Genomic DNA, 27,806 nt, shown 5'->3' with positions numbered 1-27,806 from the left:
GTACAACCTCTGGTTTAGTCAGTTTATCCAGGTCCCATCTCCTTAAATTTCCACCTTTTTGCAGTTCCTTCGGTTTTAATCTACAGTTCATAACCAATAGATTGTGCTCAGAGTCCACATCGGCCGCTGGAAATGTCTTACAATTTAATAACTGGTTCCTAAATCTCTGTCTTACCATTATATAATCTATCTGAAACCTTCTGGTATCTGTAGGATTCTTCCATGTATACAACCTTCTTTCATGAGTCTTGAACCAAGTCTTAGCTACGATTAAGTTATGCTCTGTGCAAAATTCTACCAGGCGGCTTCCTGTTTCATTTCTTAGCGCTAATCCGTATTCACCTTCTATCCCTTTTCCTACCCTCGAATTCCAGTCACCCACGCCTATTAAATTTTCGTCTCCCTTCACTGCCTGAATAATTACTTCTATAAATGTTACACAGCATAAATTAATAATTTCACACGATTTTTCCCTTCAATCTCACAGGCACCCGACCTCGTGGTGTACGTTACAGAAAAGACGCCTCGCGAGTTACGGGTTGAAGCTGCTCTGAACTGTCTACATTCCGCACACCAGGCCCCACGCCTGAAAATACATCCCAGTAGTGCCTGCCATCTGGCGGCAAGTCGCGCGAACTGTGTGCGCGGACGAGGAGAGACGGTGGCGGTTGCGTAGCGCCGCAGCGCGGCCGTCTGCGGAACTGCTTGACGGCGGCAGGGTGGCGGAGCGAGAGCGCCCTGGCGGCGGCCTCTGGAAGCGGGCGGTGGCCGGCCAGCAGCCCCGCGGCACCTGTCGCGGTGACCGTTAGGAGCGGCAAACGGCTGCCGCAGTCGCCGCCTTGTGTCGTGCCCGCGAAATGTGCTGCGAGTTCCGCGGTAAGCGTCCCGTGACGTCACACGCTCCGCCGAGCTGGTACACTTGTCGATGAACTGCGGCGAGAAGAGAGCAGAAGACGCTGCCGGAGCTCCGTTGGACACAGTGCTGCGTGTTTTGTTTATTATTTTTTTTCCACCGGCTGACCGTACCCCGGTGTGCGCAGATTGCGACGTGAAGTTTGCTGTTCCCACTTGCCGGGGCGATGAGCTCGCTCGTGCAAAGGTGAATACTGCCCAGCTTTCTGCCTCATTCACTGTATATCTGTGTGTGTTTATCTCCATCTTTTGAGAACTGATATCCGTGCAGTGCCTGTTTTCTCGTGCGGCGTTTAAGTCTCCAACAAAATAAGGAATGGCGTTAGTAGCAAGTACTGTAAATCGAGTACTCCAAATTTTTTTTAAATTAAATCATTGCCGCCATTGGAGCAGGTTTTTATCATTTATTTCACTATTTCTAGGGGTGTACAGCCCTTTGTTAAGTGCGATGGTGGAAAAGTCTACACATATCAAAGATGTCTGTCATTGTCGAAAACAGTACATTAAAATACAGAATGTGGACATGTCGCTTCCCGGCAAGTACGATTACTCAGGTCAGAAGAGCAGTAATTGAGAAAACGGCAATTAAAGAAATAATTTGGTGAAACTTGTATTGAAATGCTGTAAGCGTGCTTTAAATTCGAACTAAACGTTGTTGGCAGTAAATTCCGTTATAATTTTCGTGCAAGTCTGAGAACTTGGCACTATTCTCCACTGGCATTAGCTAAGGATGTCGTTTTTAGACTTCAGCCACTTTTCTTGCGGGAGATATTTTGTAATATTTCCATGACGACCTGCCATTTAAACGTGTTAGAAATGTGCCGACTTTTTGTTTTTGTTTTGCGCCATTGTGCATGAAAATACCTCTACAGCCAGAATCGCGGCAGTGAAATCACTAATACACACCTCAAATAGTGGCAATCATTTTATTCAAAAAGTATGAGGGTGGGTCCGAACCAAGGAAAAATAAACTATTCCAGATTACACGTTCTACAGCTTTCTAGGTCTCCTCCTGTAGTACATAATATTCATTTATACCCGTGTTCATCCTTTGATATTAAAGGAATCTCCTGTGGATTTCTTTTGTGGGAAAATAGTTTCTTTATGTGTGATATTTATAGATCCAAAATATTGATAATTATTTTCAGATACTCGGATGAAGTGACCATCCAGGATGATCGGTTTGGAATCTAGAGGAGTGTTGTAACATATGAGGCAGTAATGGCCACCGACTTAGTAGACAGGTTAAAGAAAAGCAAATCTAAGTCCATAGCATTCGTAGATATGGAAGACGTCTTTTGACAGTACTGGCTGGAATGCACTGTTTGATGTTCTGCTGGGAGCAGCGATAAAATGGAGACACCGAAAGGTTACCTACAACTTGTTCACAACTCAAGACGTGGTGTTTATGGTTAAGAGCGTGAGTGAGCGTCAAGAAAATTAGACCAAGAGTTATGGAGTGTACTCGAATCTATACTGGTGGAAAACAACACGGAGATATACCCCGAGAGACCGAGCGGTTCTAGGCGCTTCAGTCTGGAAGCGCGCGACCGCTACGGTCGCAGGTTCGAATCCTGCCTCGGGCATGGATGTGTGTGATGTCCTTAGGGTAGTGAGGTTTAAGTAGGTCTAAGTTCTAGGGGACTGATGACCTCAGATGTTAAGTCCCATAGTGCTCAGAGCCATTGGAGCCAGATATGCCGCGAGAAGTAGTAAGAGTTTTGCTACTTGGGCTGCAAAATAACTACTTGGGCTGCAAAATAACTGACGATGAGAGAGGTAAAGGGGAGATGAAATGCAAATTAAAAATGTCAAATGGTACGCGATAGAGATAAATATGCTAACGTGGAAGTGTTAGGAACTCTTTCTCAGAAGATATTTGGAGTGTAGACATTTATGGAAGAGAAACATGAAAGATAAGCAATGCAGACAAGAGCTTTCGAAGTGTGGCGCTACAGAAGAGTTTAAGATTGATTGGGCAGATCGCGCAACCAATGAGGAAGTTACTAAATAGAATTGGGGAGACGAGAAATTTGTGGCACAACCTGACTAGGAGAAATCAGCAAATTTTGGCAATATGCATCTGAGTAAATTAGCTTAACACGGCTATTTTCATTATTTGCTTTCGTTTGGCATCATATTCTGGGGTGACTCATTGTGTAAAAGTGTTCATTGCACAAAAGCGTGTGATCAGAATAATTGCTGGAGCTCATGCTCCAGACACTTATTTAAAGAGCTAGAAATCTTCACTGTAGCCTCACAATATACATATTCAGTTATGAAATTCGTTGTTAACGATCCGAACGAATTCAAAAGTACAGCAGTGTACAATGGCTACAACACTAGGAGAAAGAATGATCTCCACTACTCAAGGTTCAATCTAACTTTGGCTCAGAAGGGGGTAAATTATGCTGCCACAAAAGTCTTTGGTCACTTACCTAATAGCATCAAGTCTGACAGCCATATAGCATTTAAAAGCAAATTAAGAATTACTTAGTAGATGAATTTTTGGATATAGTAAGTGGGTAATTTCCCCAACCCCCTACAAAAAAATATTAAGTGACATGTAATATTTCGTGTAATATATCTTCTATAGACACCTTTTATTAACCTGATACGTTGCACATCGTTACGAAGTGTCGTATTCATGATCTATGGAACAAGTACTAATGTAATCAGAGGACAGGACGTTCTGAGGTGTCGAGATATCATCAATTTAGTATTGGAGGGCAGTGTGGGGATAAAAACCGTAGAGGGAGAGCAAGAGATGAGTACACTAAACAAATTCAGAAGGATGTAGGCTGCAGTAGGTACTGGGAGATGAAGAAGCTTGCACACTATAGAGTAGCATGGAGAGCTGCATCAAACCAGTCTCAGGACTGAATACAACAGCAACAACAACAATCTCGTTTTGAAGCACTTTCCTACAGAAGTATAGGTTGTTACAGAACGTATTAGTTTTCGCTGACGGCAGACATACAGGGTGTACATAAAGTCCGAAACACTTTTCAATTATTTATTGCACGAGAGCCAAACATGGTACGATTATCATACATACGTCATTTTGAAGAAACTCTGGAAGTTCCTCCCCCCCCCCCCCCCCTTATACCGCCGCAGCATAGTTCGGTAATTTGCCGATAGTCGCAAACATGGCCGTACTGCATAAGGGGACAGCTGTTTCACGGAATGGCCTCCCTGATCACCAGAACGCACTCCGTGTGACTTTTCTGTGGGGACACATTAAAGATCTGGTGCGTCTACCGCCTCTGCCACGTGATGTAGCAGAGCTCCGGGAGAGAATACGGGAAGTGACTGCCGCAGTCGAAGATGCCACGTTGGGACGGGTATACCGAGAATTCTATTACCGTATTGACGTCTTCCGTGTGACTCATCGTTCGCAAATCTAATGTTCGTAAAAAAATAAACTTAGTTTCTCTTCAAAATGCAATATGTATGACATCTGTACAATGTTTAGTTCCTGTGCAATAAATAATCGAAAGTGTTGCCGAACTTTATGTACACCCTGTATTTTGCGTCTGTGACTTATTAAACTGATGGTTCGGTAATTTTCGCAGCACTCAGAAGTTCCTTTGGAATTGCAAGGATTATATTGTTCCTGAAGTCTGAGGGTAATTGCGTGTAGTAAATCTAACCGTATGTTTAATGGCAAATTCAACCACATATGACGAAAGTTGCATCTCGAAGCCGCAGTGGTGAGATACTGGTACGCCTATATAGGCACTCTGTCCGCCCTATGACGCTTGTCATACATAGCGATAATGAGGTTTCCAATTTCACAGTGCGAACATAAAAAGGCGATCTCGTGAAGGATTTAATTGAAACAATGTCTCGCTCCCTGTCGGGCCGTGGAGTATACAACGTGGAGGTGGCGACAGGTTACTCCCGTTTTTTCTTCGCTGTCCTTGTTTGTTATATTTCTTCCAATGTGGCAATAAAATTCGTGGTATTAGTCCCTAATTACTTCTTTCATTCGTTAGTCTTGTAATTCAGCTGCAAATATTTACAGTGTCTACTCGGTGGTGTTAGAGACGTCAGCGTTAATGATTGCTCTAACTCTTGTTACAAATTGTGTGAAGGAGAGTCAGATTAGATAAAATGACAAGGGACTTGTGTGTAATAATACAGTCTTGACACGGAAGGAACAGGCATTCGAGAGTGCGTATTAGTCAGGTGGTGGTTCGTATTTGGAGCAAGGAATATGAAATTTGTGTAAGGCTGTGTTAATACAACGCGCTGACCAGCGGTGAAAGGACATTCGAAACCTTCAGTAAACATTTGTGATCGTGTCTCGTATGAAGCAGGCGAGATTGTCCCGTCGACATTGAGGTCATTAGAGGCGGAACGCAAGCTCGGATTGAGGATGGATGAGCAGGGAGGATCGGTCTTGTCGTTTCAAAGGAACAGTCCCAGAGTTTGCTTGGAGCGATTTAGGGAAATCATGGAAAACCAAAATCAAGGTGGTCTGACGGCGATGTGAACCGTTATCCTCCCAAATGCGAGTGCAGTGTGACCACTGATGTCTCATATGTAGCGCCACCAACTCAGAATTACGAAAAGCAGGACCTTCTCGTAAAAAAGAGCCTGGACAATTTGTTTTAGAATAAAATAAAACGGTTGTTTTACACGATGGACTGATAAACATGCGCTAATGTCAGTATTAGGGTGTAGGCGTAATAATGCACAGCAAATCTGTAGCGTTAAACAATGGTATTTGTTACAGATACAGTGCAATTACTCTGACGGAATCTGCAGTACTTTCCAGAGGTGTTTCCTTTTAAAAACGTATTTCTCAGTTGAATCCACTGAGCAATATGAGGGGGATACACCCGTTCAGTTAAAGCGATGGCACTTGGAAACGCAAGGAAAACTTAGCAAATTTCTGAAAGCGTTTTGATATTTTGAAACTAGTCCAAACTCATGGCTAAGCCATGTCTCCTCAACATCCTTTCTTTCAGGAGTGCTAGTTCTGCAAGGTTCGCAGGAGAGCTTCTGTGAAGTTTGGAAGGTAGGAGACGAGATACTGGCAGAAGTAAAGCTGTGAGGACGGGGCGTGAGTCGTGCTTCGGTGGCTCAGATGGTAGAGCACTTGCCCGCGAAAGGCAAAGGTCCCGAGTTCGAGTCTCGGTCGGGCACACAGTTTTAATCTGCCAGGAAGGTTCATCTTAGCTGTTTTTACGAGTCTATACGTACAGGACCGAAGGAAATCTGTAGATTCGTCGCTTGTTACTTTTCCATGAAACCTCGCAAGTACGTTTGCACACGGCATCTTCAAGCATCTGCCAGTTCAGTTTCTGCAGCATTTCCGTGACACTCTCCCGCGGTCAAACATAGCTGTGACAATTCGTGCTGCCTTTCTCTGTATACGATCAATGTCCCCTTTTCGGAGCGGCTCCCACACACTTCAGCAATAATCTAGGATTTGTCTAAAGACACTAACGACGCCTTCGCCCCTAGGACAACGAACGGGAAAAAAATTAGTGTTGTCACGTGATTTTCATCCGATAAAATGTTTTAGAAGTCGGTATTAAGTAGTTTTTGACACGACCTAAATTTACGGCTCCTTGCAAGTGTCGGGTATACTTGCTTCTGGCGTACCACACACCTCTTTTGACCCGTGACGTAGTTCTGATGTGTTATGTGGCTTCACCAAGCCGCGACGTGTTTGGTTTGGAGTGGAAGTGAAATGTTCAGGTAGAGGGCCCGGTGTATGAAGAGCAAGCGCGCGCTAGCGGTTTAATTATGAGGCAGCGATGTGTTTCTGATGTATGTAATTTTGTCGTTTAGTGTGCTCCAGTTGTCAAGATACGGACTGTACGAAATTTTGAGATGGCACAATGGAGCACATTGTTCAGAATGTTAATAAAACAGAACATGTCGTGAAGTTTAACGTGTACTGTTAGGCGCCTGTGTAACCACCAAGTGGATCAGTGTTTATTAATATATTGAACGTGCGACTCTGTTACATACATTTATCCCATGATTCAGTTAAAAACACTGATCCACATTTCTCCTCCCATGATTGAATTAAAAAGATTCATTCACTTAAAACGGTTATCAAAACCTACTTTCTCATGGGTTCCGCTGTCTTGTCTTATCGGACATGTTCACTTCCCATCGTGCACCATTCATACATACACCAACAGCAACATGCAACAGAAAAGCCACAGAAACCGTAAGTGCACTTTTACCGTAGGGTTGAGCCAAAGAGGTAAACCGGAGATTGCGATACTGGCGTTTGTAGAGGGGGGGGGGGGGGGGGGGGGGAATAGAGGAGTGGACAGGTACTGGTGTCCTGGTCTAGGGTTCAGCTATATAGGTGAACTGGAGATTGGGATACCGTGCTCTTATGGTCTGTTTTGTCCAAGGTTCTGTCGGGTTTCATTTTTTGGCAGGTTCGAGTGGTGTCCTTCACTTGTCTTTTTCCTTCCTGGAAGTTTTGAAGTTCTTATTTTTATTATCTCTATTTAATGAGCGTTTTATTAATGTGATTGACCTGACTTAATTCCTTTGGCCCCTGTAAGGGCATAGGGCATCCAGGAGAACGTGCCATCCGTCTTTTTCTTGGCCATTTGCCTCAGTGCTGCCCAGGTGCCAACTCTTTTTGCTTCCTCTTCAACTGTCCTTTCCCATGTGCCCATAGGTCTTCCTCTCTTCCTCATTCGCTGGGCACTCCATTCCAATGCTTTCTTTTCAATGGATCCATCTGGTTTTCTCAAGCTGTGCCCCAACCAACCCCACTTTCTCACTCGTATCTGGTCTTCTGTAGGTATCTGGTTTGTTATTCGCCAGAGCTCCTCATTACATATTTTTTCTGGCCACCAGATATTCGTGATGCGTCGAAGACATCTATTTATGAAGTCTTGTAACTGGGATCTTATCTTTTTATCCATTTTCCAGCTTTCACTGGCGTACAGGACAGCCTTCACATTTGTATTAAAAATACGGATTTTTGTTTTGTACGTGATATTTCTATTTTTCCATGTTGGATACAATTGTATGAAGGCATCATTTGCCTTTTTAATGCGGTTTTTCACGTCATCTCCAGCTGCACCGTCTTCCACCACTATACTACCCAGATGCAGGAATGAGTTGTCTCTCCACCCACTGCTCACTTATTAACACCTCCCTGCCTCTCTCGACGTCCTTACATTCCAAAAACCAATAGGGGTTTTCCTTTCCAGGCCAAAGGTCGTATCCTTAAGATCCATCCAGCTGTTTCTCCTTCTAGTTTTTGTGATGTTATTTGGTGGTGCTAGTTATCAGCCCACAGTCCTTATTAATGTGACTGCATTTTATTATAAATAGGTTTTTATTTATGGTTTGGTGTAGCGATTCCTTTTCACCGTTTGCTCCTTTTATTTAATTCGAGTCGTTTTAATTGTGTTTGCGGTTGTTACGAAGTCTATATTGCTTACTGTTCTCTGTAAGTTAAAGAATACGGTAATGCCATATGCGTTTCTCAGCAGCAGATCCCGTTCACTATCCTTGCTCGAACTTCTCCACCAGAAATCGCTAAAGATAATTTATCGCTCCATGGAAATAACTATGCTGCCACGTGTGTGGAATGTGGCGCCCGACTTTAGTTCGTGAAATTATTTAGGTCTTCCGAGAAATATTCTCGAAGAATCCAAAACCACTGTAAAACTGCAGGTTCGCACCATCAAACCACACAACACTTCCGAACGACTTGCATCTTTACGTTGTTGTGGTCTTCAGTCCTGAGACTGCGTTTCAAAATCCTCCTCCTCGCCTCATAATTTTTGAAACGCTAAAATGTCTGGTGTTATCTTCAGTCCAGAGAGTGGTTTTATGCAGCTCTCCATGCTACTCTATCCTGTGCAAGCTTCTTCATCTCCCAGTACCTACTGCAACCTACATCCTTCTGAATCTGCTTAGTGTATTCATCTCTTGGTCTCCCTCCACGCTGCCCTCCAATACTAAATTGGTGATCCCTTGATGCCTCAGAACATGTCCTACCAACCGATCCCTTCTTCTGGTCGAGTTGTGCCACAAATTTCTCTTCTCCCCAATTCTATTCAATACGTCCTCATTAGTTATGTGATCTACCCATCTAATCTTCAGCATTCTTCCGTAGCACCACATTTCGAAAGTTACTATTCTCTTCTTGTCTAAAATAGTTATCGTCGACGTTTCACTTCCATACATGGCTACACTCCATACAAATACTCTCAGAAACGACTTCCTGACGCTTCAATCTATACTCGATGTTAACAAATTTCTCTTCTTCAGTAACGCTTTCCTTGCCATTGCCAGTCTACATTTTGTGTATCCTCTCTACTTCGACCATCATCAGTTATTTTCCTCCCCAAATAGCAAAACTCCTTTACTAATTTAAGTGTCTCATTTCCTAATCTAATTCCCTCAACATCACCCGACTTAATTCGACTACATTCCATTATTCTCGTTTTGCTTTTGTTGTTGTTCATCTTATATCCTCCTTTCAAGACACTGTCCATTCCGTTCAGCTGCTCTTCCTGGTGCTTCGCTGTCCGACAGAATTACAATGTCATCGGTGAACCTCAAACTTCTTGTTTTTTCTCCATATATTTTAATTCCAACTCTGAATAAGGGTTATGAGCTCTACACACCTGATACTCCTTTTGTGCCTTTATATGTATTTTCTTGAGTACCATAAAGCATAGATTACTGCCTTAATGTCTGCTTTCAACAATCTCCTCGCAATCCGACATAGAACATCTCTCTTCCAATGTCCAACATCGAATAATTACCTTTGTGCCGCAGCTTAACACAGTCTGTATATCTTTGTTATCGAGTTCGGACGGAGATGCTTAAACTGCACAGAGTATTTATCTCTCGCGCAGGTATTTTGCATTTATCGTCGTATTAATAGCCCGGGGTTTTTGCATCACGGAACGCTATAAGATTTTGCGTTCCTGAATTTTTAAGTTTTTGCTCCCTAAAACCCCTCTTTTCCCCGCTGTTGTAACCAGGTACTTTTCTTTCAAGAAAACGATGTAGAAGTCAGTCGGGTCTAGCAGTCTGAACTTGCAACGTTTGGACTGAAGCTCATGTGAACATTATACTGTGAATTCTTCCGGATTTGCTGGAACCTCTTTGGATTTTGCTTCATGTGGAGCGGAAGTGAAGCTTTCTAGAGAACAGTCAAGTAGTATAATGAGGAAACGCTTCATGCTGTGCGTTACGCATACGTAGAATCAGCGATAATGCACCACGACGGCTTCACCCGCGCATTTAACTTCCACAGCTGCTCCAACCAACTAGACATGGCCAAACTGAAACACGTAACTGTTTCGAAACAAATGAAACAGTACAATGTAATGTTTCGATACGCTGTTTCGAAACAGTGAAACAGTTTGTGTTTTGTAATCTAATAAACCTACACATTTTATCATCTTGAATGTCTATTGTATAAGTATGTCCATATAAACAAAAATGAGGTGCGAGAGCAGTGTATTGAGAGTTACGTATTTGCTGAAACAAATGCGCTGCTTTCGTGTCGTGTGACTTTCATACTTTTCAATTGGCTGAGGACAGCCATAGCTGAAGACAGAAGAACCGCCACGAACGGAACTGGAGGGGGGAGCAAACTGCAGAAACAACGGATATGCTACTGGGATTCCCGCATTCCGTTAGTACGGGTAATATACCCATCCTGCTAATTTCCATGCACGCAAAGGGAATCATTGTGGATAATAGCCACAGTGACTATAGACTCAGAAATAACGCCAAATAATTCGAATAAATAACAAAATATAACAGAAAAAGTTTTGTCTTTCAAGGTGTTTCGAACCGTTACTATAAATTCTCCATGCTCCCCCCGCCCTTGCCGTTCACCATTGCACTATTTTTTTTTTTGTCTCATTTTGTTCGCTTTCGTTCGTTGCATCTGCTCGGGGCGGACGTCGTGACATCCGTTTTAACTTCGTTGTTGATCGATGAACTCAGTTTTTTTTTTATCACAGAGGGCAACTAACCCTCTGACCTAACACGCTGAGCTACCGTGCCGGTTGCTATAAGTGATATGTCAAACAGGTTGCTTCCAATTATACCTACATCAAATTTATGTATATGTCTAACAACTGTCACTCTACGCCTTTTTTTTATTCAAAATGTTGTAGGCTTACTTGCGTTTCTTAATATGATTACTGTACACGAACAGAGAAGCGTATGTCATTAAAAAAGTGTAATTTAACTTAATGATTTTCACATATTTATTATTTTGAATGTGAATAGTATGCTTTGTTTTTTATTGTTTGGTTAGTGTTTATAAAGCAGATGTTACGCCATTTCGGAATAGGACAGTCAGCTAGAAAGGAAGCTTTATTTTCGGATACCTTAAGCTTCATGCTATTGCTAGTCAAAAAGATTTCGACACTCTTGAAAGTTTTTCATGAAGTGGTATGTTGTGTTTCAGTACCTGTGACGAGCCCGAATCTCGTCCGACACAGAGCGGAATGAAACATCACTGTTTCGATACAATTAGTCCGTTCCAAGCACAGGTGGACTGAAACAGCCTTATTTTGAAACAACGATACAGTTTCTGTGTCTGGTTCGAGATCGAATCTGGTCCGGTTATACGAGACAGGGGCGGAATGAAACACCACTGTTTCGAAACAGTGGACCACAGCCTTTCCGAAACGCTGAAACAGTTCCACGTATCGATACACTGTATCAAACGTAGAAACAGTGGCCAAGTCTACAACCAAATTTCAGTGGAGTGAGCAGTTGCAGTGCAGATGTAAAATGAGACGAGCGGAGAAACAGTATAGCTTACAAAGTAGTTTAATTTTTAAAACAGAGGGAAGTGACGTATGGCAAAGCGTGACGCGCTTCAGAAGTGACCGGACGGAAAACATACGTGCTCTCGATCTTAGCAAATATAGTACTGTAATTAAAAACAAGAGTGATGAAAATTCCTGACTTTAACAAAGGTAATTATTCTGCTTGAGATATGTGTGACGTAACAGTGCAGTGCTGGGATTTCACCATGAAGTTAAATATTGAAGCCACTGAAGATGTTACAGTTGCAAGTAGGCTGTATAGGTTTTTTTTTTTTATTGGTAACGCCACATAGCGTTCTGTATGAAAAATCACTGGCAGTGCTGTGTGCAGTCTGTGGCTGGTTTGCATTGTTGTAATACTCGCTATTGTAGTGTTGGGCAGCTGGATGTTAACAGCGCGTAGCGTTGCGCAGTGGAGGTGAGCCGCCAGCAGTGGTGGATGTGGGGAGAGAAATGGCGGAGTTTTGAGAGCGGATGATCTGGACGTGTGTCCGCCAGAAGAAGGAAATTTGTAAGACTGGATTTCATGAATATATATATATATATATACGTACTTTTGAACACTATTAAGGTAAATACATTGTTTGTTCTCTATCAAAATCTTTCATTTGCTAACTGTGCCTTCAGTAGTTTGACTCTTTTATTTAGCTGGCAGTAGTGGCGCTCGCTGTATTGCAGTACTTAAAGTAACGAAGATTTTTGTGAGGTAAGTGATTTGTGAAACGTATAGGTCAATGTCAGTCAGGGCCATTCTTTTGTAGGGATTATTGAAAGTCAGATTGCGTTGCGCTATAAATATTGTCAGTTTAGTGTTCATCAGAATAGGTAAAGAGAGAAATGTCTAAGTAGGTTCAGTTTTGCTCAGCTGTTTGAAAATCAAATAACGTAAGATATTTATCAGCACAGTAATTCATTAATTTTTCTAAGGGGACTTTTCATATGATGCTGTCTGGGTCTAAGCTATTTATCGTCCACGTTTCACTTCCATACATGGCTACACTCCATACAAATACTTTCAGAAATGACTTCCTGACACTTAAATCTATACTCGATGTTAACAAATTTCTCTTCTTCAGAAACACTATCCTTGCCATTGCCAGTCTACATTTTATGTCCTCTCTACTTCGACCATCATCAGTAATTTTGCTTCCCAAATAGCAAAACTCATCTACTTTAAGTGCATCATTTCCTAATCTAATTACCTCAGCATCCCCCGACTTAATTAGACTACATTCCATTATCCTCTTTTTGCTTTTGTTTATGTTCATCTTATATCATCCTTTCAAGACACTGTCCATTCCGTTGAACGGCTCTTCAAAGTCCTTTGCCGTCTCTGACAGAATTACAATGTCATCGGCGAACCTCAAAGTTTTTATTTCTTCTCCATGGATTGTAATACCTACTCCGAATTTTTCTTTTGTTTCCTTTACTGCTTGCTCAATATACAGATTGAATAACATCGGGGAAACGCTACAAGCCTGTCTCACTCCCTTCCCAACCACTGCTTCCCTTTCATGTCCCTCGACTCTTATCACTGCCATCTGGTTTCTGTACAAATTGTAAATAGCCTTCCGCTCCCTGTATTTTACCCCTTCCAACTTTAGAATTTGAAAGAGAGTATTCGAGTCAACATTGTCAAAAGCTTTCTCTAAGTCGACAAATGCTAGAAACGTAGGTTTGCCTTTCCTTAATCTTTCTTCTAAGATAAGTTGTAGGGTCAGTATTGCCTCACGTGTTCCAACATTTGTACGGAATCCAAACTGATCTCCCCCGAGGTCGGCTTCTATCAGTTTTTCCATTCATCTGCAAATAATTCGTGTTAGTATTTTGCAGCTGTGACTTATTAAACTGATAGTTCGGTAATTTTCACATTTGTCAACACCTGCTTTCCTTGGGATTTGAATTATTATATTCTTCTTGAAGTCTGAGGGTATTTCGCCTGTTTCATACGTCTTGCTCACCAGATGGTAGAGTTTTGTCATGACTGGCTCTCCCAAGGCCGTCAGTAGTTCCAATGGAATGTTGTCTATTCCGGGGGCCTTGTTTCGACTCAGGTCTTTCAGTGCTCTGTCAAACTCTTCATGCAGTATCGTATCTCCCATCTCCCATTTCGTCTTCATCTACATCCTCTCCCATTTCCGGAACATTCTCCTCAAGTACATCGCCCTTGTATAGACCCTCTATATACTCCTTCCACTTTTCTGCTTTCCCTTCTTTGCTTAGAACTGGGTTTCCATCTGAGCTCTTGATGTTCATGCAAGTGGTTCTCTTACCTCCAAAGGTCTCTTTAATTTTCCTGCAGGCACTATCTATCGTACCCCCTAGTGAGATAAGTCTCTACATCCTTACATTTGTCCTCTAGCCATCCCTGCTTAGCTATTTTGCACTTCCTGTCGATCTCATTTTTGAGACTTTAATATTCCTGTTTGGCTGCTTCATTTACTGCATTTTTATATTTTCTCCTCCTTCAGATGTTCATATATGTGTGTGAAATCTGTGGGACTTAACTGCTGAGGCCATCAGTCCCTAAGCTTACACACTACTTAAGGTTTATTCTTACGATGAAGTAAGTAGTCTTAAGTCGCCATTCGTCTTCTGAAACATAGGAAACACGCCACAGTTACAGGTGTACACCTCCCCCCCCCCCCCCCCCCCTCCATGGATGGACGAGCTGGACCTGCAATATAAGTTCCAGCAAAGCGCACCCCCCCCCCCCCCAACCTCCCCCCCCCCCCGGCCCATCCACTAACAACTGCACGAAACACTGTTCTGGCCGCGAAATCTTTAACGTTCTAAATGGAGTCCAGGTGAGAGAAGTACACTCCTACAAATCGGCTATTGGAAGATCAATTGAAGTCACAGTAGTACCGCCTCTCAGTTGAAAACTACTGTTTCCCTTCCTCGTATTGGTTCCATGTTTGTTGTGCTGTACTTGCGACCACTGGACCAGCACGTCTTAGCAGAGCATATTCTAAGCAACATCCTTTTTTGCTCAGACTGCAATTCCGCGCCATGTCGCTAATCAGTGAAAGACAATTTGCCTTCCCTGCAACTTCAGCCTGTATCGTTGTTCCACTTCATACTTCGACGCGTTGACGCTAATATCCGCGTCATTGCTCTCTGCCGGCAATCAGTTGTCGACGGTTTTTACGTTGGAGGCAGAAGCGTTTCTCACCTCCATTCCGTTCGCTTTCTCTGACGTGCAGATGATATTGTGATAGTGTTTTCCGTGTGTTGCGGTGCTGCCTCGTCTAAGAATTTGGAACAGCAGAGGAATAAGGATAAACGGTAAAAGGCCCACCAACCTGAGATTTGCCGACAATGTAGTGGTCCTAGTTAACAGTAAGGTGGAAATGTAGTCCTCTATAAAAGACTTAACAGATCGTTGTCAGAAAGTTGGACTTGAAATAAATTACTCCAAAACCAGTGTTACGCATAATACGTGGATAGCTGCGGTACAAGTAACACTGAACACCACCACCCTACACAATGTTACAGAATACGTTTATCTGGAACAATTAATTGACACAAAAGTCGATTTGAAACCTGAAATTTTTCGCCGTATTAAACTGGGTCGGAGGGCTTACGGAAGGAATGCAACAGTTTTCAAACCTGAAATGCCAATCTACTTAAAGAAGACAGTTTTTGATCAGTCTCTCCTGCCGGTTTTAACGTACGGGTGAGAAACGTAGTCTTCAAATGAATTCTTCAAAAGGAAACTTGTCAGAGAGCTATGGAAAGGTCAGTGACAGGTCTGACTATGAAAGACCGACAGAAAAGTGAAGACATTCGAGCAATAACAGGAGTAAAAGATGTTATACAACATACTGACAGGTACCATTATATAATGGCAAGACAGAGATTTAGGAACCAGGTTTTAAATTGTAAGACATTTCCAGGGGCAGATGTGGATTCTGACCACAATCTATTGGTTATGAACTGTAGATTAAAACTGAAGAAACTGCAAAAAGGTAGTAATTTAAGGAGATGGGACCTGGATAAACTAAGTCAGAGGTTGTACAATGTTTCAGCGAGAGCATAAGAGAACAATTGACAGAAATGGGGGAAGTAAATACAGTAGAAGAAGAATGGGTAGCTCTCAGGGATGAAGAAGTGATAGCAGTAGACGATCAAGTAGGTAAACAGACGAGGGCTAGTAGAAATTCTTGGGTAACATAAGAAACACTGAATGTAATCGATGAAAGGAGAAAAATGCAGTAAATGAAGAAGGCAAAAAGGAATACAAACTTCTCAAAAAATGATATCGACAGGAAGTGCAAAATGGCTAAGCAGGCATGGCTAGAGGACAAATGTAAGGATGTTGAGGCTGATCTCACTGGGGGTAAGATAGATACTGCCTACAGGAAAATCAGAGACCTTCGGAGAAAAGAGAACCATTTGTATGAACATACAGAGCTCAGATGAAAACTCAGTTCTAAGCAAAGAGGGGAAAGCAGAAAGGTGGTAGGAGTATATAAACGGTCTATACAAACGCGATGTACTTCAGGACAATATTGTGGAAATGGAAGAGGATGAAGATGAAATGGGAGATACGATTCTACGTGAAGAGTTCGAAAGAGCACTGAAAGATCTAAGTCGAATCAAAGCCCCGGGAGTTGACAACATTCCATTACAACTACTGAAGGCCTTGGGAGAACCAGTCCTGACAAAACCCTGCCAGCTGGTGAGCAAGATGTACGAGACAGGTGAAATACCCTCAGACTTCAAGAAGAATATAACAATTCCAATCCCAAAGAAGGCAGGTGTTGGCAGATGTGAAAATTACCGAACTATTAGTTTAATAAGTCACGGCTGCAAGATACTAACGCGAATTCTTTACAGACGAATGGAAAAACTAGTAAAAGCCGACCTCGGGGAAGATCAGTTTGGATTCCGTAGAAATATCGGAATACGTGAGGCAATACTGACCTTACGACTTATCTTAGAAGAAAGATTAAGGGAAGGCAAAGCTACATTTCTAGCATTTGTAGACTTAGAGAAAGCTTTTGACAATGTTGACTGGAATGCTCTCTTTCAAATTCTGAAGGTGGCAGGGGTAAAATACAGGGAGCGAAACGCTATTTACAATTTGTACAGAAATGAGATGGCAGTTATAAGAGTTGAGGGACATGAAAGGGAAGCAGTGGTTGGGAAAGGAGTGAGACAGGGTTGTTGCCTCTCCCTGATGTTATTCAATCTGTATATTGAGCAAGCAGTAAAGGAAACAAAAGAAAAGTTTGGAGTATGTATTAAAATCCATGGAGAAGAAATAAAAACTTTGAGGTTCGCTGATGACATTGTAATTCTGTCAGAGACAGCAAAGGACTTGGAAGAGCAGTTGAATGGACAGTGTCTTGAGAGGAGTATATAAGATGAACATCAACAAAAGCAAAACGAGGATAATGGAATTTAGTCGAATTAAGTCGGCTGATGCTGAGGGAATTAGATTAGGAAATGAGACGCTTAAAGTAGTAAAGGAGTTTTGCTATTTGGGGAGCAAAATACCTGATGATGGTCGAAGTAGAGAGGATATAAAATGTAGACTGGCAATGGCAAGGAAAGCGTTTCGGAAGAAGGCGAATTTGTTAACATAGTCTAGATTTGTCTAGCAGTCGTTTCTGAAAGTGTTTGTATGGAGTGTAGCCATGTATGGAAGTGAAACATGGACGATAAATAGTTTTGACAGGAAGAGAATAAAAGCTTTTGAAATGTGGTGCTACAGAAGAATGCTGAAGATTAGATGGGTAGTTGACATAACTAATGAGGAGGTATTGAATAGGATTGGGGAGAAGAGAAGTTTGTGGCACAACTTGACCAGAAGAAAGGATCGGTTGGTAGGGTAGTTTTGAGGCATCAGGGGATGATAAATTTAGCATTGGAGGGCAGCGTGGAGGGTAAAAATCGTAGAGGGAGACCAAGAGATGAATACATTAAGCAGATTCAGAAGGATGTAGGTTGCAGTAGGTGCTGGGAGATGAAGCTTGCACAGGATAGAGTAGCACGGAGAGCTGCATCAAACCAGTCTCAGGACAGAAGGCCACATCATCATCATCAACCTAAGGAATAACCTCCAGCAACCGGGGGAAAACCACGTGACTAACCCTGTGTAGTGTTACTGATAGGAATGCTGTCGACACTCGTAATCGCTTCCAGTCGCAACTATGTAGTTTCCCCGCGTTCGTTCGCAGCTGAGAGCTTAACTAAGATTAGCTCCACAGTGTCTGCGTCTTTTAAGTGAGGAAATCACGGATATTGCCTCTAACAGTCTTGATGTGGACTGTAAAATGAAACGGCAGTTAATCATTTCACCGTCGAGTATTCCGTTGCTAGTAGTCAATCGAGAATGAGACACGCTTGTACTAAATAATTCTGAAGTATTTACAAAGTCTAAATACGCAGTCTCCAACAAAGTGTCACCTACCTTGCAAAATTTCCAAGTTGTATGTTGTCTCAACTTGCCCTAAAGCAGTGTTCACAATCTTTGTAAGGGCATTATCCCTGACTGTTGACCCAGCTGTTACCTAGAAACCCCCCCCCCCCCCTAAGATTACTGCCCTGCCCAGCAAATTCTCCAGATTTCTCACCAACTCAAAAGTCTGGTGGCCGAGCAACGCTCGTCACAATACGCCAGTCACTACCCTTGATGAACTGTGGTATCGTGTTGAAGCTGCACAGGCAGCTGTACCTGTACACGCCATCTGAGCTCTGTTGGACTAAATGCCCAGGCGTATCAAGGCCGTTATTACGGCCAGAGGTGGTTGTTCTGGGTACTGATGTCTGAGGATGTATGCATCCAAATTAAGTGAAAATGTATTCACATGCCATTTCTAGTATAATATATTTGTGGCAATGAATACCTGTTTATCATCTGTATTTCTTGTTGGTGTAGCATTTCTAATGGCCAGTAGTGTATCAGTTATTGAACTGCATCATAAGAAATCTTCATAACTTCTGAACGGTTTGCGTTAGGACGTTCAAACTACACGAATTGCCGCGGGGCATGGCGGTAATTAGTATCGGCATTTTCGTTTGGGCCGGCCGGAGTGGCCGAGCGGTTCTAGGCGCTACGGTCTGAGACCGCTACGGTCGCCGGCTCGTATCCTGCCTCGGGCATGGATGTGTGTGATGTCCTTAGGTTAGTTAGGTTTAAGTAGTTCTAAGTTCTAGGGGACTGATGACCACAGCTGTTAAGTCCCATAGTGCTCTGAGCCATTTGAACCATTTTTTACTGATTGGCATAATTAGCGAATGAAAGTTTTTAATAGAGGACATGTATTTACCTTAATAGTCATAATATATATAGCAGTTCATGACATCCGTTCTTACAAATTTCAAAACTCCATCTCTCTCCCCACATCCACCACTGCTGGCGGCTCACCTCCAACTGCGCAACGCTACGCGCTGTTAACATCTATCTGCCCGACACTATGACAGACAACAATGCAAACTAGCCAAAGACTGCACACAGCAAACAGTGATTTTTAATACAGAGGGCTACGTGGCCTTACCAATAAGAATACCTAAAGAGCCTACTTACAGTGTGTTGTGATATGAAACCCCTCATCCTCTAGCTACGACTGTAACGTATGACACGTATGTAGGCATCCTGTCTGATCACCTGCATCCGTTGATGTCCATTGTGCATTCCGACGAACTTGGCCAATTCCAGCAGGACAATGCGACACCGCACGTGCAGAATTACTTCCGCTGGCCTCGAAACTCCGCAGACATGGGCATTATTGAGGATATCTCAGGTGGCCTGCGACGTGCTGTTCAGAAGAATCTCCACCCCCTCTTACGGATTTATGGACAGCCCTGTAGGATTCATGGTGTAAGTTCGCTCCAGCACTACTTCAGACATTAGTAGAGTCAGTGCCACGTCAATTCTTCATCTTCACGGCGGCCCTACACGATATTCGGCAGGTGTACCAGTTTCTTTGGCTCTGCAGTGTAAAAGCACTTTCCTTCTCCACTCAGCTGCTCAGTTGGCACCGGACATAATGTTTTTCTACCACGGTGAGCGTGTATGCCGTAGTGACGGGTACCCAGCCGTAGTGTGCGGAGAAAGCCGAACTCGGCCAGACGCCAGGACTGGTGCGCCACGTTTACCGCCGCCTCCGACACCAGAACGTAAAGACAGGTGTGAGGTTTTATAGCCGCCAGTAAACCCAGCGCTGGCGTATTCCTCTCTCAGGACGGCTGGCCTCTCGGTGGCGTGCACACACCTCCGTCTAGCGACAGCATTCGATCACATCGGTTCGCGACCCTGTAGCGTGAAGTCTTATTTTCATACCGAAGTACCCGCCGTCAGAACTCTTACTGTTGCCACTGCATGGGGCGTGCGAAGAGAGAACCATTGAGATTGCAGTAGGCAAATGGAATGGTACAAGTGCCACTAACAAGTGGCACTACCTAAGTGCCACTCGCTCACTTCTAATGTCTCACACTCTAGGTGAAAGTGCCAGCCGCTGTGGCCGAGCGGTTCCTGTCTCTACATCTACATTCATACTCAGCAAGCCACCCGACGGTGTGTGGCTGAGGGCACTTTACGCGCCGCTGTCATTACCTCCCTTTCCTGTTCCAGTCGCGTATGGTTCGCGGGAAGAACGACTGCCGGAAAGCCTCTGTGCGCGCTCCAATCTCTCTAATTTTACATTCGTGATCTCCTCGGGAGGTATAAGTAGGGGGTAGCAATATATTCGATACCTCATCCAGAAACGCACCCTCTCGAAACCTGGCGAGCAAGCTACACCGCGATGCAGAGCGCCTCTCTTGCAGAGTCTGACACTCCAGTGTGTAGCCCTCTAATTAAAGCTTTGTATAAGACTTGTAGGTCTGAAGATGACTACAGTAGTGGTCGAAGCCGGTCACGGTAATAAATAGTGATCAAGACTCTTTTTGATTGTAAACATTTGTAACACACTGATCACTGTCACTCCCACAATGTATTCAAAACTACTGAGGTGCTGGAGGCGGAATCATGAAGAGGCTCATATAGAGACCCTTCAATAGAAACAAAACCAGTTTCTAAACAGACCGGGAACATCATTTTCGCCGGCCGGGGTGACCGAACGGTTCTAGGCGCTACAGTCTGGAACGGTGCGACCGCTACGTCGCGTGTTCGAATCCTGCCTCGGGCATGGACGTGATGTCCTTAGGTTAGCTAGGTTTAAGTAGGTCTAAGTTCTATTTTCTACGTGCCCGCACGGCCGCCGAAGTGTTGAAAACCCTCCCGAGGAAAACGCGGTTGTTACCTTTCTGATCACACATCCTCGAAACAGAGATACAACAAAAATATTCGAACAAAATTTCTATGCTTGCTATTATACTTTACAACACTGCAATCTCATCTTTAAACATTTTTGATGCGTTTCAAAATCCTCCTCCTCGCCTCATAATTTTTGAAACGCTAAAAAGTCTGGTGTTATCTTCAGTCCAGAGAGTGGTTTGATGCAGCTTTCCATGCGACTCTATCCTGTGCAAGCTGCTTCATCTCCCAGTACCTACTGCAGCCTACATCCTTCTGAATCTGCTTAGTGTATTCATCTCTTGGTCTCCCTCTACGATTTTTACCCTCCACGCTGCCCTCCAATACTAAATTGGTGATCCCTTGATGCCTCAGAACATGTCTTACCAACCTGTCCCTTCTTCTCGTCAAGTTGTGCCACAAACTCCTCTTCTCCCCAATTCTATTCAGTACCTCCTCATCAGTGACGTGATCAACCCAATCTTCGGCTTTCTTCTGTAGCACGACGTATCAAAAGCTTCTCTTGTTGTCCAAACTATTTATCGCCCATGTTTCACTTCCATACATGGGCTACGCTCCGTACAAATACTTTCTCAAAGGACTTTCTGACGCTTAAATCTGTGCTCTTCTTCAGACACGCTTTGCTTTCGATAGCCAGTCTACATTTTATATCCTCTCTACTTCCACCATGATCAGTTATTTTCCTCCCCACACAGCAAAACTCCTTTACTACTTTCAGCGTCTCATTTCCTAATCTAATTCCCGCAGCATCACCTCATTTAATTCGACTGCATTCCATTATCCTAGTTTTGCTTTTGTCAATGTTCGTCATACCATCTTTCTAGGTTTATGTAACATAGCAGCAGATTAAAAATGTTTCGATTGAATTGATTCTGCATTACTTCTCGTCCCCTTTTTTCTTGACATTTATGCTTCCAAGTTTGGCCCTCGTACGGTAATTAAGTTTCCATGTTATAATGTATTAAATGGGGAAAGTTTAATTACAACTATCTGGTACTTTATTATTTCACTGTGTTTAGGTTGTGTTGGATTATCTTTGATAGTGTAATAATGATTGGAAGTGGTATCATACATTGCAAAGAAGTGCTGCATTACACATTATGCGCCATATACATCTGATTGTTTCAGTATTACACAATTTACACCATCTATCACAGTTTTTGAAACATTAATTAACAGGAGGTTCACATTTATCAGGTTTTTCTGTGATGTATCCGCTCTTGATCCATGCATACCTAAACATGTTCACTAATCGAGAACATGAAAACTGATTCTCAATTAAAGATTGAGTTTTCAGGATATTATTCCGCAGGTGCAAATTTACACCATAGGCGTATAGTGGGATTACGTCAGAGAACTGTATTAAATTCTTACACGGTCTGAATGGGTAAATATCAGGTGGCTGTATCATGCCGGTTGTTCCAGCAGAAATCGTGATAATATTTACGTTCTTATCAACTTTTTCTATATTGGCAAAATTCTTACCAATTTGTCCTGTTCAGGAATTGAAACACAGAACAGATAGTTCAGCTACAGTAGGTAAGTTAACTTCCGTTAATCATTTAATACACAGACCTGGCGTTACTTTACCGGATTTTCAAGCAAATGCAACAATATTATCGGCTTTGTACATAGTTCGTTGAACAATGGATGCAAACGGCCACCTGTTTCCTGCAGGACTATGAGCAAAGAAGGTTCAAAAGAGAGATAAGAACCGCGTTTTCTTCGGCGGCACAATTAAAAAAAAGTCTCATGTTTTGACCTAGACTAAAACAGTTCGCACCTCGTTGTCTATTGGCTAGCTAGCGTTGCTGCCTCTCGATCACGGGGTCTCAGGTTCGATTCCTGGCCGGGTTGGGTATTTTCTCTGCCCGGGGTCTGTGTGTTGTCATCATATCATCATCATCATCATCATCATCATCATCATCATCATCATCATCATTGATGAATGTGTCTTCACTGCACTGTGTAGAGAGGGGGACCTTGTATGGGTACTGATGACCATGCAGTTGAGCCCCCACAAAATCATCATCATCATAATCATAATCATCATCATCATCCTAAGTGTAGCGCAATCGGCGAGTGGCACTTGGGTAGTGTTACTTCCAAGTTAAGCCGCATCACCCTTGCACATTAATTTGCCCTTATCAATGGTGGCTCAGCTCCTTGCGTGTGGGTGGAATTACTTGAGATACAGCTCGTACGCAGTTTTTATACAGCTTTATTTATGCCAAGGCGCCTTGCGCACTTTCACCTGTCGACAACTGGCGTAATACATTCATACCTCGGCATTACGACTTCTTTTGCAGACTGCGCTATGAATGTTGCAGCTGCCTTTCGTTCTTAAACTTCTTGTCTTCAGTCCTGAGACTGGTTTGATGCAGCTCTCCCAGCAACTGTATTCAGTGCTAGTCTCACCATCTCTGAATGCGTATTGCAATCTGCTTCCTTCAGTCCGTGCTTACTATTTTCATCCCTTTGTCTCCCTGTACAATTTTAATCCCTTCGTCCAAGTCTGTTTTTTGCCATTAGGGGAGACTAAAGGCCTCGTCGGTCGAGAAAATTGTAGGAAGGAAGCAAAGGACCGAGAAAGCTAATTTCAGAACAAACAGCGAAAAAATTGAGCAAATCGAGAGAGAAAAAAAATAAAAAGATGAAAAATTAAAACATCAAATTATTTTCAAAAGCGAACGGAACAGTTCCTTAATAGGTCATCACTTTTTTCCGATTCCGCATTTCTGGATTTCCAGAAGACGTTTGACAAAGTACCACACAAGAGGCTTGTAGTGAAATTGCGTGTTTATGGAATATAGTCTCAGTTATGTGACTGGATTCAAAATGCTCAAATGTGTGTGAAATCTTACGGGACTTAACTGCTAAGGTCATCAGTCCCTAACCTTACACACTTCCTTAATTATCCTAAGGACAAACACACACATACCCAGCCGCACAGTAAATGACTACAGCGCCTCAAACCGCTCGGCTAATCCAGCGGGGCTGTCAAGGGATTCGAGATTTCCTGTCGGAGTGGCAAAAGTTCTTCGTAACTGACAGAAAGTCATCGAGTAACACAGGTGTGATCTCCGGTGTTCCCCAACATAGTGTTACAGGCCATTTGCTGTTTCTCATCTATACAAACGATTTGGGAGACAATCTGAGCAGTTGTCTTCGGCTGTTTGCAGATGACGCTGTCGTTTATCGACTAATAAAATCATCAGAAGACCAAAACAAACTGCAAAACGATTTAGAAGAAATATCGCAATGGAGCGAAAAGTGGCAGCTGACCTTAAACAGCGAAAAGTGTGAGGTCATCCACATGAGTGCTAAAAGTAACTTGTTCAACCTCGGTTACACGATATCTCGGTCTAATCTAAAAGCCGTAAATTCAACTAAATACTTAGGTATTACAATTACGCACAACTTAAAGTGGAAAGGGGGGGGAGAAGGCTAACCAAAGACTGCGTTTTATTGGCAGGACACTTAGAAAATATAACAGACCTACTAAGGAGACTGCCTACACTACGCTACTCCTGCGTGGTGTGGGATCGTTACCAGGTAGGATTGACAGAGTACATCGAAAAAGTTCAAAGGAGGCGACAGCACGATTTGTATTAATCCGAAGTAAGGGGGAGCGTGTGACAGACACGATTCAACATTTGGCCTGGACATCTTTAAAACAAAGGCATTTTTCGTCGCGGCGGAACTTTCTCACGAAATTTCAGTCGCCAACTTTGCCCTCCGAACGCGAAAATACACTCCTGGAAATTGAAATAAGAACACTGTGAATTCATTGTCCCAGGAAGGGGAAACTTTATTGACACATTCCTGGGGTCAGATACATCACATGATCACACTGACAGAACCACAAGCACATAGACACAGGCAACAGAGGATGCACAATGTCGGCACTAGTACAGTGTATATCCACCTTTCGCAGCAATGCAGGCTGCTATTCTCCCATGGAGAAGATCGTAGAGATGCTGGATGTAGTCCTGTGGAACGGCTTGCCATGCCATTTCCACCTGGCGCCTCAGTTGGACCAGCGTTCGTGCTGGACGTGCAGACCGCGTGAGACGACGCTTCATCCAGTCCCAAACATGCTCAATGGGGGACAGATCCGGAGATCTTGCTGGCCAGGGTAGTTGACTTACACCTTCTGGAGCACGTTGGGTGGCACGGGATACATGCGGACGTGCATTGTCCTGTTGGAACAGCAAGTTCCCTTGACGGTCTAGGAATGGTAGAACGATGGGTTCGATGACGGTTTGGATGTACCGTGCACTATTCAGTGTCCCCTCGACGATCACCAGAGGTGTACGGCCAGTGTAGGAGATCGCTCCCCACACCATGATGCCGGGTGTTGGCCCTGTGTGCCGCGGTCGTATGCAGTCCTGATTGTGGCGCCCACCTGCACGGCGCCAAACACGCATACGACCATCATTGGCACCAAGGCAGAAGCGACTCTCATAGCTGAAGACGACACGTCTCCATTCGTCCCTCCATTCACACCTGTCGCGACACCACTGGAGGCGGGCTGCACGATGTTGGGGCGTGAGCGGAAGACGGCCTAACGGTGTGCGGGACCGTAGCCCAGCTTCATGGAGACGGTTGCGAATGGTCCTCGCCGATACCCCAGGAGCAACAGTGTCCCTAATTTGCTGGGAAGTGGCGGTGCGGTCCCCTACGGCACTGCGTAGGATCCTACGGTCTCGGCGTGCATCCGTGCGTCGCTGCGGTCCGGTCCCAGGTCGACGGGCACGTGCACCTTCCGCCGACCACTGGCGACAACATCGATGTACTGTGGAGACCTCACGCCCCACGTGTTGAGCAATTCGGCGGTACGTCCACCCGGCCTCCCGCATGCCCACTATACGCCCTCGCTCAAAGTCCGTCAACTGCGCATACGGTTCACGTCCACGCTGTCGCGGCATGCTACCAGTGTTAAAGACTGCGATGGAGCTCCGTATGCCACGGCAAACTGGCTGACACTGACGGCGGCGGTGCACAAATGCTGCGCAGCTAGCGCCAGTCGACGGCCAACACCGCGGTTCCTGGTGTGTCCGCTGTGCCGTGCGTGTGATCATTGCTTGTACAGCTCTATCGCAGTGTCCGGAGCAAGTATGGTGGGTCTGACACACCGGTGTCAACGTGTTCTTTTTTCCATTTCCAGGAGTGTATTTTGTTTACGCCGACCTACATAGGGAGGGACCATAACCGTAATAAAATAAACCAGAGCTCGCATGGAAAAATGAAGATGTTCGTTTTTTCAACGCGCTGTACGAGATTGGAAAGAAGAGAATTATTGTGACCGTATTTGTTGAACCCTGTGCCAGGCACCGAATTGTGATTTGCAGAGTATCGATGCCGAAGTGGATGTAGAAAGTAAAGAAATGCCTCCTACCTACCTCAGAACCAAAGCAGCAGATGACGGCGAAACGCATACAAAGCTGACCCTGTGATTCGTCTATGTGGAGCAGTGCAAGGGGGCAAGTGCGCTGGATTGCGAACGTTCCAAAAATATTTCAGTGAAAACAGAAACGGAATAACAGCGCGGTTGTGCAGCTCACCTACTTTGGCGCGTCGGCGTGTTTGCCCGCCAGTATAGCATGATCACTAAATTCAAGGAGAAATTAATTTGCACCGGAAAATAGTTCCACACTTCTGTTAGTCCATTTTCTTGTAATTAAATAAGGCAATAGAAGCGAAATTTCGTTGCACTGGTATATTCAGTTGAATTCTAGTTTAAAATATTAAACACGCTGTTCCTGTTTCAGTTATTTTGGGAGGTTTCAAAACCTGGGGACAAAAAAAATATAACTTGGGCACATTTGTTGCCTACAATCAGTTTTAAAGGCAATGGAGGACAAACAATGAAAACTGAGGACTCTACGCAAACATTGTGAATCACCTCGAAGGGAACGCTCTATTGGCACGTAATCAGCATGGCTTCAGAAAACATCGCTCTTGTGCAACGCAGCTAGCTCTTTATTCGCACGAAGTAATGGCCGCTATCGACAGGGGATCTCAAGTTGATTCCGTATTTCTAGATTTCCGGAAAGCTTTTGACACCGTTCCTCACAAGCGACTTCTAATCAAGCTGCGGGCCTACGGGGTATCGTCTCAGTTGTGCGACTGGATTCGTGATTTCCTGTCAGGAAGGTCGCAGTTCGTAGTGAAACTGAACTGATATCAGGTGTTCCCCAGGGAAGCGTCCTGGGACCTCTGCTGTTCCTGATCTATATAAATGACCTGGGTGACAATCTGAGCAGTTCTCTTAGGTTGTTCGCAGATGATACTGTAATTTACCGTCTAGTAAGGTCATCCGAAGACCAGTATCAGTTGCAAAGCGATTTAGAAAAGATTGCTGTATGGTGTGTCAGGTGGCAGTTGACGCTAAATAACGAAAAGTGTGAGAAGATCCACATGAGTTCCAAAAGAAATCCGTTGGAATTCGGTTACTCGACAAATAGTACAATTCTCAAGGCTGTCAATTCAACTAAGTACCTGGGTGTTAAAATTACGAACAACTTCAGTTGGAAGGACCACATAGATAATATTGTCGGGAAGGCGAGCCAAAGGTTGCGTTTCATTGGCAGGACACTTAGAAGATGCACCAAGTCCACTAAAGAGACAGCTTACACTACACTCGTTCGTCCTCTGTTAGAATATTGCTGCGCGGTGTGGGATCCTTACCAGGTGGGATTGACGGAGGACATCGAAAGGGTGCAAAAAAGGGCAACTCGTTTTGTATTATCGCGTTATAGGGGAGAGAGTGTGGCAGATATGATACACGAGTTGGGATGGAAGTCATTACAGCATAG

General features: G+C 43.9%; 1 protein-coding gene across 2 annotated transcripts in view; it reads left to right on the top strand.

The window, feature by feature from the left end:
- Positions 1–799: 799 nt before the first annotated feature.
- LOC126295342 (uncharacterized) overlaps positions 800–27,806 on the top strand; it is a 673,108-nt gene continuing 646,101 nt past the window's right edge. Inside the window, exon 1 of one of the 2 annotated variants that reach the window (XM_049987813.1) lies at positions 800–1,099. In XM_049987813.1, the coding sequence (XP_049843770.1) occupies positions 1,080–1,099 (20 nt within the window). In that variant the 5' untranslated portion in view covers positions 800–1,079. The remainder of the gene's footprint in view (positions 1,100–27,806) is intronic. The other variant, XM_049987810.1, reaches the window with a different exon arrangement.

Source organism: Schistocerca gregaria, chromosome 11 (genome assembly GCF_023897955.1).
Source record: "Schistocerca gregaria isolate iqSchGreg1 chromosome 11, iqSchGreg1.2, whole genome shotgun sequence".
NCBI lineage: Eukaryota > Metazoa > Arthropoda > Insecta > Orthoptera > Acrididae > Schistocerca > Schistocerca gregaria.
The sequence above is the reverse complement of the archived record's forward strand: the minus strand, read 5'-3'. Positions and strand labels throughout refer to the sequence as shown.